An 18,684-nucleotide genomic window follows, 5' to 3' on the forward strand; every position below is an offset into this window, starting at 1 on the left:
CTCACTGCAGCTCCATGCCTGGCAGGTCCTCAGCAACCCTCTACCAGCTGGTGGTTGATGGCTTTAGAATGGAGTATCCACCATGGACACTGGGACATCACAGATGTCCACCCTACTCTTGTGAGCACGGGTCCCCATGAAAAGGTCTTTTTAGGAGCCATCCCATGTTCAGGGGACAGGTCCTTGTTCCCTCTCAGGCTGGAGGGGAGTTCGTCCTCTCTGTGGAGCATTTTGGCTGCACAGCTGCTCTGGACCTCTGCAGAGACACCAAAATGTGGTGCAGGTGCCATCGATTTGGTCAGAGCTTGTAAATGCCCTGCCTGGGTGAGGAGCAATGTGCCACACAGTAGACCCTGCAGGGTCCAGCTCCATGCCTCAGCTTAGCAAGAGAGATGACTGTTTTTCCACTTTTGGAGGGAACACTCAGACTGGTGGCATTTAATTCATATCCCCTTAATTTGTATAGGCCCTTGACTACTCTTAAAATTTACCCTCTCTCTGCCTCCCTTTCCTATCAAACCCATTCCCTCTGCTTTCTGTTTCTCCAGGGGGTATCCAGAAGGGCCTGAAGAGATGAGGGGAGAAGCCTCCAGCAGCTGGAAGGCACCCAGTGAGAGGATGCCATGTCATCTGAAGCCACTTCTACCCCCAGCAGATGTCCAGGACATTCAGCTGGCCTGCCCTTTGCCAGCATTTCTCACCTACTGACTGTCATTAGGCTGACTGCACCTCCTCACAGACCCTCTTTCTCCATCAGGTCTCCTCGTACCTTTCTCCATCCTTGGCCTCGGTGCCTGGCTTTTGAAAGGTGAGCTGTGTGGCTGTCTTCCTTCCCTATATCAGTCCTCCCTATATCAGTCCTCACACACAAGCGGGACAGTAGGCTTGTGTGTCGTCTGATGCTTGGCCTCTCTCTGTTGTCATCTGGCACTAAAAATTATCTGCAGAGAAAAGTACTGGGCTCCATACCTAGGTCATAATTTCCTTCCTCACTAAACCATTATTACTAATTACTGCTCCTAGGTGTTTAAACCATTTCAACGATGCTGTTAAATGCCCAGTGTTAATTTAATAGCCAAGTATCTGGGTTTCCTCATATGAGGAGCTCTCACAGAAGCAAAATCCAGCCAGCCCTGGCTGTGGTCTATACAAAAGAGGTAGCAGAGGAGTAGTGAGCAAACATTAATGGCAGACCCACCAACACCAGGAGCTGGGCATTACTCAGCAGGAATTGTTCCCTCACCCTGTACTGTTCCCCAAAGACAGCCCTCTTTTCAGCCGTGCTGCGTCTGCAGTGGGGGAAGATCTGGCACTGGTGTCAGCACTGACCAGCATCCCTTGGGCAGAGCATGCCCTCTTGAGCTTGGATCCTTTGCCAGAGCCATCTTAGGGAATTGTTCTGTCTGAGTGGGGTAATATGCTCCCTGGCAGATACCCTGCCTGCCTTTCACCCATCCCTGGCCAGCATTTGAGTGTGTACTCATATTTGGAGGGGGTGTGTGTGTCAGAAATCAGCTCCATGCTGGGCTGGACACTGCTTTCCTCCAACACCTGAAAGCAGAGAATGGCCATTATCTCCAAACAGGTCCTGGGGCTGGGGTGTGACATGGAGCTGTCTGAAAGCATCAGACCAGACTTTGCCTGCTGCATCCCTGTTCCTGCTGCACTGCAGAGGGCTGGCTGGCTCTCCTCCCCCACTACTGGAGCTTGGGACTGGGGCAGGGGGACTTTTCCAACCCAAATATTTTAAATGACCTTTCAGTCAGAAGTCTTTGACATCCCCAGGACCTCAATGACTCAGTGCTGTGAAGACCCTGGTGCCTTGCTCACCCTTGATATACCCAGGGCCTGCCAGAGTACACAGCCAGCACTGGGAGAGGCAAGCAAGTGGCATAGGGAGCACTGAGACCTAGGAGGGCCACAGGGTATATTTTAGAGTCTCAAACCCACCCAAGCGTTAATGTGCCCTGGGAGAGAGGGAGGAATGAGGGATTCCTCCTATGCACAAGCCCTTTGATTTAAATGCTGCCCCTTTAAGACATCACTTAATAGGACAGATTAATTAGTTAATGTTTGTAAAGTGCTTTGAACATGAGAAGTGCTGTGTAAGTGCTGAGTATCAGTATTAATTATTATGTCACGGAGGTTGGCCCTATCTGAGCAGCATTCCTCATGCCTAAGTTCAGGCTGGTGCTGCTTCCCTGCCTCTCCCCCTCCACTGCCCCATCCTGTAATATCCAGAAGGAGAAGGGGAAAGCAGAGGAAGAAGTAAGACCATCTGCATTCTGTGAGGAAGGAGCACCTCATGGAGTCATGTAGGGGGGCTAAGACATGCACTCCCTCTGCTCCAGGTAGGGCATCACGAATTGATGTGGAAGTGGAGCTGCATCTCATCTGTGCCCCACTGGCATTGGGGGGGGGCGGGGGGGCAAGGAAGCACCCTCTTTCCCCCAGCTCTGTGGCAGACTGGGACTGGAAACATCTCAGGGAGGATGGGGAAGATGCAGGGTGGTTTCTCCAGCTCATCCTGCCCATGCCTGGGTGAGGGTTACCCAGCACTGGAGGTGGTTTCAGAGCCAAGCAAAGGGATGAGAAGGAGGTGAGAAGGTTTTGGGATCTGTGAGCTAGACAGGGCAGGGAGGTGTCTGTGTCCTAGACGTGTGCACACCAGGGCTGGGAGCTCCCCAACCTCCCCAGAGCTGGCACCTGGCCCGCTTTACTACCTCTCCCCTCCTCGCGCCCTCCTTCTTGGCAAGGCTGCTCCTGGGAATGGTCCAGAAGGAGGAGCAGAAATGGGGCAGCAGATGCCCCCAATTACCTCGGCAGTGAAGTGTCCCACCAGCTGGCCCACAAAATGTGTGTGCTGACAGGCATGCTGGGGAGGCATGGGGTGGGTATGAGGTACTACCAAGGGCCCAGAGGAGAGGGGTGAGCTGGAGGGGTGGGCTACGAAGGGCCAGAGTGGGAACTCACAGGTGCCGGCCTGGGCGGCATGGAGGCAGGGAGGACTGCAGTGCTGTGATTGCACTGCGACCCATTGGTGTCTGCTGGGACACCTGGAGCATGGTATGCTTTCACCCTGCTGCCCCCCTGCCACCACTGAATTAACCCACCTGGCCCCACCTGCTCATTCAGCTTGTGATCTTACTCACCTGCCATGGGTCAGACCCTGGCTGCACTTTGGAGGGGCTTTGTCACTTAGGTGACCTTCCCTGTCACTCCTCCAAGCTGGTGGCGACGGGGTCCTGGACTGCTCCAGACACCATGGAGTGTCACATGACAAGTGGGAGCCCAGTGGAGGGTGAAGGAATCTTGGTGCATTGGTGGCAACTCTGCTGCCAGTGGTGGGGTGGGAGGTGGGGGGACATGCTGGGAGCCCAGTCACATTTGTGGGGCTCTCACTTCCCTGCCCTGCTGGCCACCTCACCCATTTCTGGCTCTGCAGCTCTGGCTGTAGCATCCCTGCTCTGTGCTCCAACACCAGACATTTTCACAAAGCAGCCACTGCCAACTCAGCTACTGAGGAAATGGCCAGAAATCCCAGGAGTGGCTGAACAAAACCCCAAAACAACGTTAAGCCCACTTTCTATTATCTTTCCTTTTTGAGCCCTTGAGCCTGTATAAATTCTGAGCTTGCTGGCAGTTCTTGGCTTACTGCTATGAGAACTGCTGTCTGTTGGGGAGTTGGGGCATCATCACTTGTGATAATAACACCCCGGAAGGAATGGGGTAAGAAAGGTAATGCTGGAAGCTAAATGGGGGTTGGAGCAGATGTTTTGGAGGGCAGCATGGAAAGCCCACATGTGCGACTTGAGTTTACCTGCACTTACTTGAAAAAAAAGTTGCTGCAAAGCCCTCTCCTCTTGCCTCGTCCTTCCTCCTTGTATCTCGAAGACTGTCTTGAGGAGTTGAAAGAAGACCATCCACTGAATTGCCCCAAAGGACAAAAACGTTCACAATGGTTGACTCTCTTGCTGGGTTTCCAGGTACTCCTCTGGCACAGCAGGGCAATAAGCACCCCACCCCACCCCACCACAACCCCCCCAGTAAATCCACATAAACGAGGAGCAAGTTATATAAAAAAAAAATCTTTATTTCATGTACCAGGATTTTTTTTTTTTTTGTCATTTTCTCTTTTTAAAATTTTTTTTCTTTTTAACAGTCTGAAAAAAACCACAAAATAAAGAAAATGGAGGTTGGTTTCTTGTACTGGTTTTAGCTGGACATGAGCAACACCCTCAGAAAAAAGCTCCCTCACCAGCCCTTGCCTCCCACAGGCACTCTCCCCTTCCTGCCTGGCCCCAGGGGTGTGCTCGGCCCTGTGAATGCTCCCCAGCTCTGAACGGTGTTGGGTGGGTGAGGGCGACTGGCAATGGAAACCCCAATGCTGCCCTCCCTCTACGCTGGGGTCCAGGAAACTGGCTTTAACTTATTCCTCGGGGGGCATCGAGGGGAGTGTTCCCTGTGAATCTTTTTTAAAGGGGTGGGGCAGGTCACAGGAGGGGATTTCAACAGTGAGGATGTCTGGACACCCAGCCAAGCTGCTAGTATCCTCCTCTTGTCCTGTGATGCTGTTTTTGGGGGATGAGCCCCCCCAACTGCTGCCCCCTGCCCTGCCCCGGAGTGGGGAGGGGGGAGTTAAAGTAATAGAGGTGGGGATGCAGGGAAGATCAGGCTGCTTTTAAGCAGAAACCCTGCTGGGACACAAAGCAGGGGACTGCTCGGCTCCTAAAACTGGAGCAGCAGGAACGGGGACAGAAAAAAAGTCAAAAAGTGGATCTGAGCTGCTGAAGGGCTCAGCGGCCCCATCTTGCAAATCCTCAGTCTCATGCCTGCTACTTTTGGGGAGTAGCTCCAAAATGGGCCCTCTCCTTGCCCCAGGCTGTCTGGCGGCTTGTGGGGTGTCAGGGAAGCCCTCCACGCTCACCTGCCACCACCTCCCTTCCCACCTGTATCTGTGTTGGACATTGTCAGGGGAGCTGGATTAAAAGCAGTTCCTGGCACCCATGGTGCCCTGTCCCTCTGGCACGGCAGGGAGGGAGGGGGCTGCAGCCAGGCCAGGAGCCTGGGGGTGCGTGGTGGGGGCCCAGCTGGCCCACAGCAGGCCAAGACCCCGTGGCAACAGGGGGTCAAGGACAAAACCCAGTGGGAGTAGAGATGCCCAGTGGCTTTGCACCTCTTCCTGGCATGGCAGCCAGGACTCGGGGGGCTCAGGCTCAGAGCAGGGGGGTGTCTCTGGGATGAGGGCCAGAGGGGTACATGTGTCAAGGCCAGGCAGCTGGCAGCCAGCTTTGGGTCAGGGTGGGCTGGGTGTGCCCAGAGTGGGGCGGGAACATTTCACAGGGTGGCTGGGTGGGACTCTCCATGGCCCTGACATGGCTTCAGCCCCACTGGAGGGACTTAAGGGGGATGCAGGTTTGGGGCATGTGCAGTTGCCATGGGGAGCCTCTGGAACATTCACAGGAGAACATGCATGCTCCTGGGCACGTGTGTGTGAGCACAATCATGCGTGTGCACGAGTGCTCACCCCCACCAGCACGCTGCCCTCAGCTTTGGCCTTCCGTGCCCCCCTCACTGCAACAGCAGCATCCTGAAGGGATGGGATCTCTGGTTCTCCTCCACCAGCCCCTGCCCCCTGCCTATGCCTCCCACCCCACTCCCCACTGTCTTTTTTCCTTTTTTTTTTTTCACAGTTTAAAGCTGGAGAAAACAAAAATTAAAAGAAAAAAATACTATCTGCTTTTCTTGCAAGTAAATCCACTTATTATATTTACATTTATTTATAGCTGTTGTTTTATTAAAAAAATTGCCACCTTTTTTTTTTTTTAAGAAACGTTTTTTTGTCCTTTTTTTTTTGTCTCTGTGTGTGTGTTTTTATTTACTGTGTCTGTTTGCTTTTTTCACTGTCACCATTAACCCCAGGGTCCCCAGGGCTGGGGAAGTGGGGACCCCCCATGGGGGCACTGTGGAGGGGTGACTCAGCATTGACTTCCACACTCCCTAGGGGACAGGAGTCACTCTTAAACCCTGTGGACCCACGGGGGATGAGTGGATCCCAGGGAAACAGAGCAGGTCGCAGTAGATGCTGGCACCCTGGGATCTTCTGTAACTGGCCCAAGGACACCAAAGTCACTGCCGGCCAAACCCCCATTCCCTGTCCCCAAGAAACCTGTGCTGGGTTAAAGGTAAGTGGGAAACAAACTGTAAAATTAAAGAATAAACCCCCCCAAGTCCAAAGAGCTGCCTCCTCCTCCTTCTTCTCCCACTTGATTTATTGTCATTTGTTATTTCTTGGTTCCCTTTTATTTTTTTTGTCTGTTTTTATTAAATGTTAAAATAATGGTACATGGGAAATCATGCATTTTCTTTTAAATTTATTTCTATTTTTAAATCTCTTTCGGTTTTAAAGTTTTTCTTTTTTTTCCTTTTTTATTTTTCTTTTTTTTTAAAGATTTTTTTTCACTGTTGTCTCTTTCCTTGTGTTTCCTTTTCATTTGTTTGTTTGCTTTTTTGTTCGCTCACTTGTTTGTCTGCTTATCTGCTTGTTTGTTGGTTGGTTTTTTGTTTGCTTTTTTGTTTGTTTTTTTGTTGTTGTTGTTTTTTTTGTGGATTTTTTTTTTTTTTTTTTTTTTTTTGCATTGGGAAGGTCCCCACCCCCCCAAGGGGTGCTTCCACCTCCTCCTTCCCACCCCCCTGCTGCCCCCTTCCACCCTCCCTACCCCGCAGCCCACCCTGTCTCCTCCTGCCTGCTCCTGCCCCATTTTCAGCTCCTGGTGACAGCTTCATACCGGGGTGGTCCGGCGGTTGGCTGTGTTGGTGTGGATAGAGTCCTTGTTCTCTTTCTGGATACAGTTGTGAACCTGGAGGAAACTGTTATCCCTGTCGGAGTTGTAGGTGGTGGTGGGGGTGGTGGTTGCCTTCAGCGGATCCCTGGTCAGGGTGTACATCGAAATCTCTGTTGATGGGAGGGTGTTGAACCCTTTGATCCCGACAGGAGAGGCATCCCTGGAGTGTGAAGGCTCGGTGGAGCGGGAGCTGGAGCGGCTGCGTCTCTGATAGCGGTACCGGTAGCTGGGGATGCGGGTGATGGCGGAGGACTGGAGGTAGTCCGTGGCACGAGCGTTGGCGCGCAGCTGTTTGTGCCTGTCTATGAACATGTGGACAGCCAGCACTCCCACCATCTCAGCTATAATGAAGGACAGTGCCCCAAAGTAGAAGGACCAGCCGTAGGAGTAGCTGTTCTTCTTGGAGTCACTCTTGGAGGGGTCTCCAGCGTTGGCTGATATGTATACGATGATGCCAATTATATTACTCAGACCTGCCAGCCGGCCAGTAGGGGAAAGAGAGGGAGACATCAGGAAGGTTACACATGGTGGTGGTGAGGGCCATGAGGTTGAGCCCCTGTCCCCAGGAGGTGGGGACTGGAGGGCCCCCAGCCAACCATGCCCTCTCAGTGGGCAGCTTTCCTTGGGGAAGCCAGGCAAGATCCTCTTCGTGTGCCTGCTGCATCCCTGGACTACACTCCTGGCTGGTCCCCGAGAGATGTTGGATGCAGGGAAACTGTCTCCCTCCAGCAGCTCCCAAGCAACAGGAAAGCCCCTGCCTGCAGGGTGCTGCTGGCTGCCTCTGCCAGGCAAGCAGACAGGGTGGAGAGGCATCATTTGGAGTCTGCTTTCACCCTGAATAAGGCTCATTGGGGCTGGGAAACACATGCACTCCTGCCTAGACAACCATGCCCCTGCAGGATGCTCTGGCTGGGCAGACCTCCCACCACCTGGAGCCCATCTCTGGGGCATCAGGCCCTGTGCATCCCTTTACCTGCAGACACGAAGAAGATGCCGGCACTAAGGATGATGTTGTGTCGGGTTTTGTAGAACTCGCTGGCTGCAATGCAGAGTCCACCCATGAAAAGCAGAATCACACTCAGGATCGGGAAAATACTAGAGGCTCTAACAGCCCCTGTGGAGGAGAGAGGGAGAAGGGGATAAAGAACAGTGAAGGTGTGAGAGAGAGGAAACGGCACCAAGGTGAGGGGATGGGGGGGACGTGAACACGTTCCGTGGGTAGGGGCAAAGGGGAGAGATGGAGACCAACGTGGCGGGGGGGAGTAAGTCAAGGAGGGACAAAGGTGTCGGGGACAGAGGGAGAGAGAGAGAAACAAAGGGTGTCAGAAAAAGAGAGCATTCCAAAGCACCTCTCCCACACCCTGGCCCTGCCACGAAGCTGGTGAGCCGGCATGGGGAGGTGGAGGGGGCTGCAGGGCCAGTGGCTGAGGTGGGAGCCTGCCTGTTCTGCCTCTCCCCCCTCGTACTGTCTTTTCTTATTCTTTTGGGGGGACTACAGGCTGGAGGGGGAGCCCCAGCACCATCCAGCTTCTCCTCCTGTGGGGTGCTGCTGCTCAAGCCCACTCTTCAAAGGTCAGCAACCCAAATGCTTCCCGCAGAGCTGCTCAATCTCGAATCCTCCTGAAAGGGCACAAGCATCTCAAGGAGAGATTTTTTTGTTTAGGGCTGGGGAGGAGCGCCAGGTGCCGTGCACTGTGCAGCTGCAGTGAAGACTGAAGTGGCAGTCCTAGCCCTGCACGCCAAAATGTGGGGCTTATCCTAATGATTAAATAACTGGGCTCCTTCCAGAGAGCAGTGATGTGTTTGGATGTGTCAGCTCCCACACACGCACACTCTCCATCGGTCGATATGGGAAGAGCTCAGCCAGCAGAGGGCAATGGCGCAGATGCACGTATAGGCTCATACACACATGCAATACATACCCCAAAGTGTCTGGGGCTGCTCTCTTGTATTCACACAGCAAAAGGCCAGGACTGTGTATACACACACCCATGCACACATACACACACACATACGCTGCTCGTGGGCTGTTCAGTGGGTACCAACAGCCTGTCTGAGTTCGCGTTGCCAATATTCATATTTTTTAACTAGGAAGGTCTTCCCTCCTCCCTTCCCAAGAGAAAATAAGAGGTTAAAGTGTGAAATGAAGCCTTGCTTGATAGATAAAGAAACATATCAGATGGGCTGGTGCAATTCTACTTGTGGAACGAAGATCTGAAAGGGGGGATGAAATCTAATCTCTCCTTGCCTGCAAGAATGAACCCTACTGAATCAAGTTCAGGACTTTTTCAGGGACCATGCTTCAAAGGCCCTGTTGGCATCAGGATCTTACCAGGCACAAACATTTGGCTCTTTGAGAGGGGCCCTAGCCCACTGCCTGCACATGGGTAATGGAAAAGGCAGGGAGAAACCTCTCTTGCTTGCTTTCCAGTTCTGCCTGTCTGTGTTTTGGGGAACAGGATAGTGACAATAACCATCTTAATAGCTTCTGGAAAGCAAGTCAGGATTTGACAATGTGAAGTTTAAATGGCAGTAAGCAAACATCAAGCATACATCTGCTGTTCATGTTTCTAGAGGTTTCCCACAGCCTGGCCCTGACCACATCAATTTTATCTAGGTCTTAATTCTGAAATTAATGTCTGTTGAGAGAACACAAAGTTCTGAAAGGCTCACATGGAGAGCTGTGGGCTTTATGTGATGGGGCAGGACAGCAGCCTTGCTCAGGCCCTGCTTTCTGCCTCTCAGAAGGACTGTACAGCAAGGGAGGGGCAGAATCTCATCCTGTCTTCCTGGGTTCAGAGCCTTTGGTCTAAAGAGAAGGAGAGTCATGATGATGTTCAGATGCTCCCCCATATCATCTGTCTACTCTCTAACTTGAGTGTCTTCTAGCAAAGAAACGTAGGGAAGCTTCTGCTCCCTTTGTGACAACAGTGTTTAATTTCAAAAAGCCTAAGACACCTTATGTGAATGGCTGGCAGAAATAAAGTCCAAGCTCTTCTAGCCAGACCATGGACAATGCTCCACAATGCTCCTGGCCCTGTGAATGAGGGAATTGCATAGTCTGATACCCATAAAAAACTTTCGTAGCTGTTCTTGCCAGTACTGCCACGCATTGCCCATGCAGAATGTCCAGGGACTCAGGTTTGGCAGAAGCCCAGTGAAGAAGCTGTTCAGTGGGGTCCCTCTCCAGTCAGGTCTAAGCCAGCAAAAATTCCACTTTCCTCAGGAGTGACCCAAGCAGTCCTTTACTGACTTGCCAAACCCTCTCTGAACCTGGTTCTTTCTTAAGGGCTCTACCCTGGATGTTGGGCTAATTTTTGTCTTCAGATCTTGCTTCCTCTGAGGGAACAGACCCATCCGTCTTGAAATGTTCACTCCTTTCCCCCAACTCTTCTTTCTGAAGTGCATCTGATGCTGCAAGCAGCTTCCTCAGTCCCAAACAACTTTGCAAGAGCTAGTTTCCCCTCAGAGGCAGTCTGCAGAGGCTCTGTGCCAAACCAGATCAAACCCCAGTCTTCAGCTGTGCTGTTCAGGGGCCATGTGACAACTGAGAGAAGATGCTACAGAAAGGCATCTGAAGGAAGCAATCTCCCCGGGTTATTTACAGTTTGCAGGGGATGAAGAAGTGTTTGAGAAACCAAGAGGAAGCAGCATAAGATCTACCTCTTTTCACATACAAATGAGCCTCACAGAGCCTAAATTATCTCTCTCATCCCTGCCGCAGGGCTGGGTCTCCACATCTGGCTTGGAGCACACCCGGATGACAACAAGATATTCTGAAAGACTTCTGGTCTTTGGAGACCTCTGATGATTATCCTTGGGAGGTCAAAAGCTCTTATCTCCGATTTCTGACGGGAGAAGATCTCATGATGTCAAAAAGTGTTGGGATTGTAGAGGGAGGGCAGTATAAGCAAGGTGTGGACCTAAGAGTGGGAGTGATTCCTGTTCAGCTGTGCCAAAGGAAGAGCAAACTCCTGCTTCTGGGGCACATGGAAATGCTGACTTGTGATCAGGGCGGGCAACACATGATATGGACCTGCCCTACTGGCCAGGCTGCCTTCTCTCTCCACATGCACAATGTGGTGCAAGCTTCACCCACATGTCCCAGGCTGGACTCAGAGCTCAGCTTAGTTTTCTTTACCAAGATGCCGTGTGCCTGGGTGAGCACCAGGTCTTTTCTTCAAAGGGCTCTGACTGTCCTTATTTCTGCTTCCTGTTCCTGTCACTAAAATCACTTACACCAGCAAAGATCAGATCTCGTAGGCAAGTGGTATTTGGGAAAGGTGAAGACAGAAATAGTGCTCCTTGGACACATTCTAGCTAATTTCTTAAATCTGATGCAACTGGAGTATCAGACAAGGAAATATAAACTTCCTCTGCTTTAGGAGGAAACACACACACACTCACACTGCCCCAGCTAACCCAGTCCTGACCTTATAACCACTCAGCAGCTCTCCAATGAATTTGAATTAAGACTCTGGATTTATATCATAATTAATTGTCATTAATAAAAAATGCCACTGGTTGTTACTATGAGTTCAAAACTTGCACTGTCTCATGGGCAGGGCCCCAGGAAGGTGAGAATGGAGCTGGTTTTGGGTGGTGGCAAGGCTCTGGGGTTGCTTCCTCTGGCCTGCTGAGCCTCAGAGGTCCCAGCATCTCCACAAACCTATCTTCAGAAAGCAAAAGGCACCCGACGCTAGCACCTACGAGCCATTGCCAGAAGAGCCTGCGGACTTACGGAGGAAATATTCTGCTGTATCGGCTTCATAATCTGCATCCTCAGGGAAGTGATCGATTTGCTTACACAGACCTTTAAAATTCCCTAGGGAACAAGAGAAAAAAAGAACAAATGAGAACACCAAAACCTGCCTCACAAGAACAGCTGCCCTCTGCGTTGCCCTTTGTTCCTGCGTTGCCCTTTGTTCCCGCCTTGCCTTCTTCCCAGTCAGGACGCCCACTCGTGTATGGATGCCTATTAAATGCCCAGGTACTCTCCTTGCACACTCACACATGTATTTTCCTCTTATTTGCACAGGAACATAGGATTTGCTGTCTGAATCAGCCTGATGCCCACCTAGCCCAGCGCCCCTCTCTCAATGGTGGAGAGCACCAGAGGCTTTGGCTGGCTGGTATGACTCCTGCTGCAGACGGACAGGAGAGCACTGCCCACCTCTGAGGGAGGTGGGATGGGAAGAAGAGCCAGATACTGGGTCACGTTCTGAAGCATGAGGGTCAGGGTCCCTTCTCTCAGCATCGATGGGCATAACTGTGTGTTTGTGTTTCACCTGACATGGCCTCGGTGGATCCCAGCGGTGCTGTGTATGGTAGGATGATCAGGTTTGGGTGGAAAAACATTTGTTTCTCCCAGGTGTGAACTTGCTGGCTATTCATTTAATGGGCAGGATATATACCATTGTTCTGGTGCAGCACAAGAGAAACAAAAGCTCTTAATCTACTTTCTCCATATGACTGCTTGTTTTTTCATACCTTTGTCAGGCCTCCTTTTGTGTCCTCTCACAGACTAAGGCTACAAGAAGCTTGGTGCAAGCATGTGTATGCAGCTCAGCAGCAAAACACTCTTTGCGCTGGGGGAGCAAAACGAAGTGAGGGAAGCCAGGCTGGCCATCCTCAGTTTCATCAGGTTGGTTTATGTACAGAGCTTTCTACTAGCTTTAGTCATGGGGCACCCTTTCTCACACACTTCATGACCAGTAAAGCCATCTCAGCATGAGGCCAGTGACATCTTCCCAGTCTTTTGTCATCTGAGATGTCTACCAGTCCCTTATTTTCATCATTCATGTCTCTCTCCTGTTGAAAATATTACTCCAGAGAGGTAATCCTCAAACCATGACATCATCATGACCACTGACTGACTAGCATCTTAAAGGATCAGGTTGTTCATGTTTGTACAGGGGTGACCATGTGGAAGGCAGTTTCATTATACCTTCTGTGGTTCCTCCAGACTTTTTCTCCTGCTTCCCTTATATTTCCCTCTAGACTCTTGCACCAGCTGTCCATTAACACAGAACTGATGGACATAATCTGTCCAGAAAGGAGGAATGTAGTGTCTGCATGAGGTACATGAATACACATGGTGATCCCATGGACCCCCTCACCAGAGGTCAGCCACCAAAGTGGCTCAGTCTGATTGCTCCCTCAGCAGAAGAGCTTGGAGCCTGAGTCTGGAGAGTGACAATTGCTCTGACAACCTGGGAAAGCCACCTGCCACCCTGGCCCTGAGCCCAGCCATTGGACCAGCTGGGTGTGCAAGGTGAGGGGACGACAAAGCCCCCACACTTGTGGTTGTTGCCTGTGGGAATGGCTGCTTGTGACGAAATGCAGAGCTCTTCCAGGCCAACCCTGCCCAGACTGAGACCTTTAGGGACCATGTCAGGTCCCCGAGTCATGTCTTGGAAGGTTTATTCCAGATGAATTCCAGTGGTCTTTCATGTATTTGGGAACAGCTAGAAGAAGGACCAAGCTCAAAGGATTCCCCCTGAGTTTCCTCTTGAGGCCAACCCTTGCTGGAGCAAGGTTTGGGATGCTTTGGTGGCAGTGCTGAGCTAATATCTGTAGAAGGCAGGGAGGTGGGTTTCTGTAGGTCAGCCCCCAAGCTCAGCTCCTTTTGCATCCAGTTGGCTTTTGTCTGATATTTCTGAGATATCTATCGCCTTTAACTACTAGTTCAAAGAGCTTCCTCTAGCTTCCGAAGAGGCTAGAGAGCAGAGAGGAGTGTGTGTATATAAGAAGTAAGTAATAGGAGAAGAAAGTAGGAACAAAACCTCTCCAAGTACCTCTAAAATGTTATTCCTACATTGAAATGGTGGGTTATGAAAGAAGGCTATTAATCACCCATCCCCAATCCAGTTACCTTGTTCAAGATGTATCTGCTTCTCAGTCAAGACTTTTCTGGAAGGAAAGCTTCATAGCCAAGCAAATTCCCTTGCTACACTTCCACCCTGCTATTTGCCCACTTAAATACCTGTGAGGAAGGCAGATACAGTATGAAGGGGAGTCCTTTCCCTTGCTTGCCCCTGACAGCATTGGGCCACCTGCCTGCAACAGATGAGCAGCTCATCACCCTGGTCCTTTGGCTGTGCTCACTGCTGTATGGTGCACAGGAACACTGCTGCTCTCCGAGGCACTGGGGTAGTCTCCAGCCTCAGATTTCTGCTCCTCTCTCAGCAGATCCTGAATGCTGAGTGCCTCCTGTCTGTACATGCTGGCGAAGCAGGCAGAGCCTGTATGCACCTCCCAGGCAAGGCGCCCAGCACATAGCCAGAGCCTCCCAGTTGGAATCAGCCAGGGAGGGAAGAGGCACTGCATCTGGAACTCCCCTCACTCTGTGACATCCTTTTCCTGCTTCCCCTCTTCTCCCTCTCATCCACTCCATTTCTTGCTGTATTTGAGCCTGATTAATTCTTATGCGAAGAATCAAGCTGCTTGGGAAAGAGGCTGCATCTTGTGCAGAATGTCTTTTATATGGACTTGTGTGGCATAGTGAGTTAGAGGTTCATCCACTTGGGCAGGGTGAGGGGACATGCATGCTCTTTGAAAATCTGCTCCTGGTGCTGAGTGTCCAAAAGGCCTTGTTGATCTGGCTCGGCAGGGTGCTTGGCCATTAGGGTGTCCAGCCTTGGCTTGCTTAAAATACTGTGGCATTGAGAAGCTGCCCTTCACCGCAGGCTGATAATGATGTGCCAGGCTGATCTATCTCCCTGGCTCAACCCTGCCAGGGCTTGTGAAGGCAGGGTGGGCAGCATTGGTCCCAATTTAGGTCCTGCTTTCCCTGTGCTCAGTACAGAGCACCCTGACTCTGGATGCTGACTATTCGCCTGTGCTACCACATCCTCTCCGCCAGTGCCTCCTAGCTCCTCTGGGCGATGGATGGGGAAGGGATGCAGAATTTAGGTCATTAATGCGCTAACTGGGAATATAAGAGAATGAGATTCAGTTTTTGCTCTGCTACAGGTATGTTGTTAAAACCACTTCTTCTCTCTGCTTTAGAGTCTCACCTTGTAAAATGGAGGTGACAGCACTCCTCTGCCTTGTGTTGTACAGGGACATGTTAAAGAGGTCATGGTGTGGGTGCACTGGTGCCAGGGCTGTGCAAGCACACCAAATAGGTGAGCGATGGGCGGTGGCGGTTCAGAAACCCACTTGGTGCAGGGAAGGCCTTGATGTCACTTCACGCACCAAGGTCACTTGACAATTCTCTGATGGACATCTGTCGCCTGCTGAGATGGTGCTGCTGCCTCCCTGGCACCTGTGCTGGTGGAAGTGCTGCGGCCACACGCAGGGAGTGGGATCGAGCAGCTCAGCAGTGCTGCCGAGGTCTGACACAACAACCTTTTCCCATGCTGCACGTGCTTTTTGCAGAACCAGGTAGGGAAGAGCCATGTGCCACCCTATAGTTAATACTCCTGAATGCCTGATCAAGATCAAATCATTATTTGGGAGGGAGTGTAGGGGTCTGAGAGTCCCTCAAGGGAGTAAGAGCAAAGTCTCCTCTGTGCTTCTGTCCCTTTGCCCTTTCTGTTCTTCCCGACTTGAGCTATTCCATGCTGTGAACCCTTAAACAGACAGGTGTTGAGCTCTCTGGCTTCTCCTTCACACCTCTCTGAGAAACTTAAGCCACGCACTTCCACCTCCTCCCTGCAGCATTCCTAGCACAGTTCAGGCTCTCCCCTCATCCACTTTCTCGTGCTCACCCACCAGATCTTCCTCTCAGTCTCTCTCATTCATCGCAGTCACCTCCTTCTCCCTGGTGTATTAGTGTGGGCATCCTTTGAGCAGCCTACTTTGAGATGTGCAGGCTGCAAAGAAAGTGAGGAGGAGCTCTGACTTGTCTCAGGACAGAAAGGCTGGGAATGCCCAGGTCCATGGAAAATCACCGAGCAGTCTGCAAGCCCCCTGGGTATTACTGGGAGTCCTTAGACGAGATCCCCACCATTTGCTTGTTGCCTGGCCAAGCTTTGGAAAATGCATTCTGAAGGACCTAGTACTGGTGCAACAGGCACCCCCACAGTTCCTGTACCGGGACAGAAGTTGCCCAGCTGGGGCATTAAGAGCAGAGACAACCTACCATACTGCCAAGAGGGACTGAGTGTCAAAGATGCATGATCAATGTTAGCTGCAGGTTCAGCACTCAGAGAGACCTCCTTCAGTGTGGCTGGGTCATCGTTTGGGTACATGTTGTCTATCCAGGACATCTGGCAGCTGTTAGCTCTGCTGTAGCAAGAGTCAGGCCGAGTTACCCCCGATGAGAACATGGCTCGGTATTGTTGGTGATACAGTTTATTTTTGTGCTGCTTTGTGCAGCCCTGTCTCCCTCAGAAGTCTCGCTTGCCTGCAGAGTGCAATCCATCACAAAACAGTAGTTCCGAAGAATGAAAAGCTACACCCTTCCCACGGGGTAGGAACACTTTTAGATGGTCAGGATTATACATCTGAAAACTGGAAGCCAGAGGCAGAGGAGAAGATGTCCAAAAGGAGAGAAGCAGACAAAGAGGGACGAGAACAGAAAGACCTTTTTCCCCAGAATGATTTGTGATATTTCCATTTATGGAAAAAAGCAATCCACTGAAAGCTTTCCTTCATCTCACTCTCTAATTTAGCAGAGGTTTTGGCATGATGGCTTCTAGAGAAATAAATAAAGGGAGCTGGATATAGCAGTTGTCTCTAAAAGCTCAGAAGGATGGCTTGGTGTTGGCCAAGGATTCAATACTTCTTTCTGTCACACACTCCCTGTATCATTTTAGGCAAAGTCATTTAACTACCCTAATCTTTCACTCAAAATGAGAACAATGGTATTTCCCTGCCTCAGGGAAATAGCCTGAGGGTATTTATATGAAAAATATGAAAGTGATCAGACACTGGATCATTTGGGTCAGATAATTCTCCCCACCTTCCAGTTCAAACGTAACATTCTTATCTTTGATGTGGCTTTCTCCCAGATAAACACAAAGGCTGCACACATGTGAAAGCTCTCCCAAATTCTCATTTGTGATTCCTGCCTTGGAAGTAAAGTTCACTGCAGATTAAACTAATATTTGCTCTCTACCCATGAAAGAAACATGAGAAATGGCACACAAAGGGTGGGTAGTCAGACACAAACACAAACATTTTTTTCTCCTCCAGGACCCTGTTTCTGAGCAGAGTCCGTCTGGTACCAGGTGGTGAAGTGGAGCTCAGAGTCAGGCTCTGGGCTGGGAAAACAGATTTCACAGCTATGTGGCCACCTGTTGGCATGTCTTTCTTACACATATTGGCAAAGGGCTTCCAAACCAGGAGAGGAGGTCTGCTCTCCCTGTCCAAAAATGACACTAGTGACACTGAGTTGTTAATGCTCAACCTGACATGACTTCAAGAGGAAGGAGTGAGGCTTCATGAAGAGCCAAGGGAAGCACAGGAAAAGCCCTTCAAAGGCATTTTGATTGCTCTCCACCCTTCCAAGAATGAATCTACTTGAAAGCACTCATTGTTTTGGGTGATTTGGAGCTGATGAAGAGCACAGTGTCAGGGAGCACAGACATCTACTTTTACCCGACTGTGCTGATGTACCCAAAAGAAAGGCTGGCTTTTCAAAAGTGCTCACTATCCCTCTTGGGGAATCTCTCCATAGATAGCACCTTACAAAAATTAGGCCATCTTTTCAAGTGCCTCAGTACTCATTTAAAGGTCTTGGTTATGTGATGTAGGGTAATACCAGCAAATGTAGCCACTATGCCACAAGGGATGGTCATTCTGGGGCTTGAGCAGGTGCTGGTCTAGTAGCTCTGACCTGCACTGTGACGAGGATACTGTGCTAGTGTCAATACCTTTTGACTCAGGTGGGTAATTTTAAGATAAGAGTCCACAGCTCTCCTTATGGACAGAGAAACTTCCCAGTACAAGAGGAAGCTCAGTGGAGTAGCAAATGGGGTCTGCGGGGCTAAGCGTGGGGCAATAGCAGAGATACCATGGGAAAAGAGGACCATCAGAAATCTTGCCACCTTCCTATCCACATGCAATGCTCCTGCTTTGATGTGGTCTTCTCCAACATAAGCATGCAGCAGTGCATATGTTAAAGAAACCAAACAAAACCCTAGCAATATAACCAGTATGTTGCATACACAACTCTCTCCCTGGTGAGAGGATAAAAGAACAAACCACATGTGACTGATATCAAGCCCCACTTAATGTGCCACTGGAAATCATTCAGATATTATGGTGAAGAAGCCTGTAAAAGAACTGGTGTAAAATAGAAATTGATCTTATAGTTATGGAAGAATATCACCCCCGCCTACTAGGCAGAACCATTATACCAACTCTCCTCCCCTTTTTATTAATAATCGTGTTTATTACAGCTGTTGCCAAGGATCAGATGATAAAGCAAGTTTATTGCAATAAAAACGGTTCAAACACTGCCTTACAGATCACTGCTGCCTTGATGAGCATGAAGGAAGGGGTATATTACAGCGCATTAGCAATGACCAAAGCTACAGCAGTAAAACAGCCAATAATACCAACTCTGGGGAGATGAGTTTAGTTAGGAGATGGTTAATAAATAGAAAAAGAAATGCAGACATAGATGGGAGGGGGAGAAAAGAGTGGGAGAAGCCAGTATGGGTTAGCACTGAGGAGGAGATGACAAGGTAGAAGGAGAGCGATCGAGTGACTGGCCACTGAGCACTGGGGAGAGAAGTCCCATACAAGTCAATACCAGGCTCCCATTCTCCCTTTTCCATTTCTTACTCCTCGCTTGCTCTCCACAGCTCTCCCTGGCAGTCACCCGGTGAAGGAGAGGGGGATAATGACAGAAGATGACACCACGTGTGTCACTGGGGGTCCTTGG

At 50.5% G+C, this 18,684-nt stretch overlaps 1 protein-coding gene across 5 annotated transcripts in view; it reads right to left on the bottom strand.

Moving 5' to 3' along the window:
* Positions 1–6,731: 6,731 nt before the first annotated feature.
* The window catches only part of CACNG2 (calcium voltage-gated channel auxiliary subunit gamma 2), a 52,466-nt gene continuing 40,513 nt past the window's right edge, over positions 6,732–18,684 (bottom strand). For 4 of the 5 annotated variants that reach the window (XM_074901335.1, XM_074901334.1, XM_074901332.1 and 1 more), the window contains 3 exons: positions 11,587–11,670; positions 7,819–7,959; positions 6,732–7,318 (listed from right to left, as the gene is read on the bottom strand). In XM_074901335.1, the coding sequence (XP_074757436.1) occupies positions 6,783–7,318; positions 7,819–7,959; positions 11,587–11,670 (761 nt within the window). In that variant the 3' untranslated portion in view covers positions 6,732–6,782. The remainder of the gene's footprint in view (positions 7,319–7,818; positions 7,960–11,586; positions 11,671–18,684) is intronic. The other variant, XM_074901336.1, reaches the window with a different exon arrangement.

This window comes from Athene noctua, chromosome 3 (genome assembly GCF_965140245.1).
Source record: "Athene noctua chromosome 3, bAthNoc1.hap1.1, whole genome shotgun sequence".
Lineage (NCBI taxonomy): Eukaryota > Metazoa > Chordata > Aves > Strigiformes > Strigidae > Athene > Athene noctua.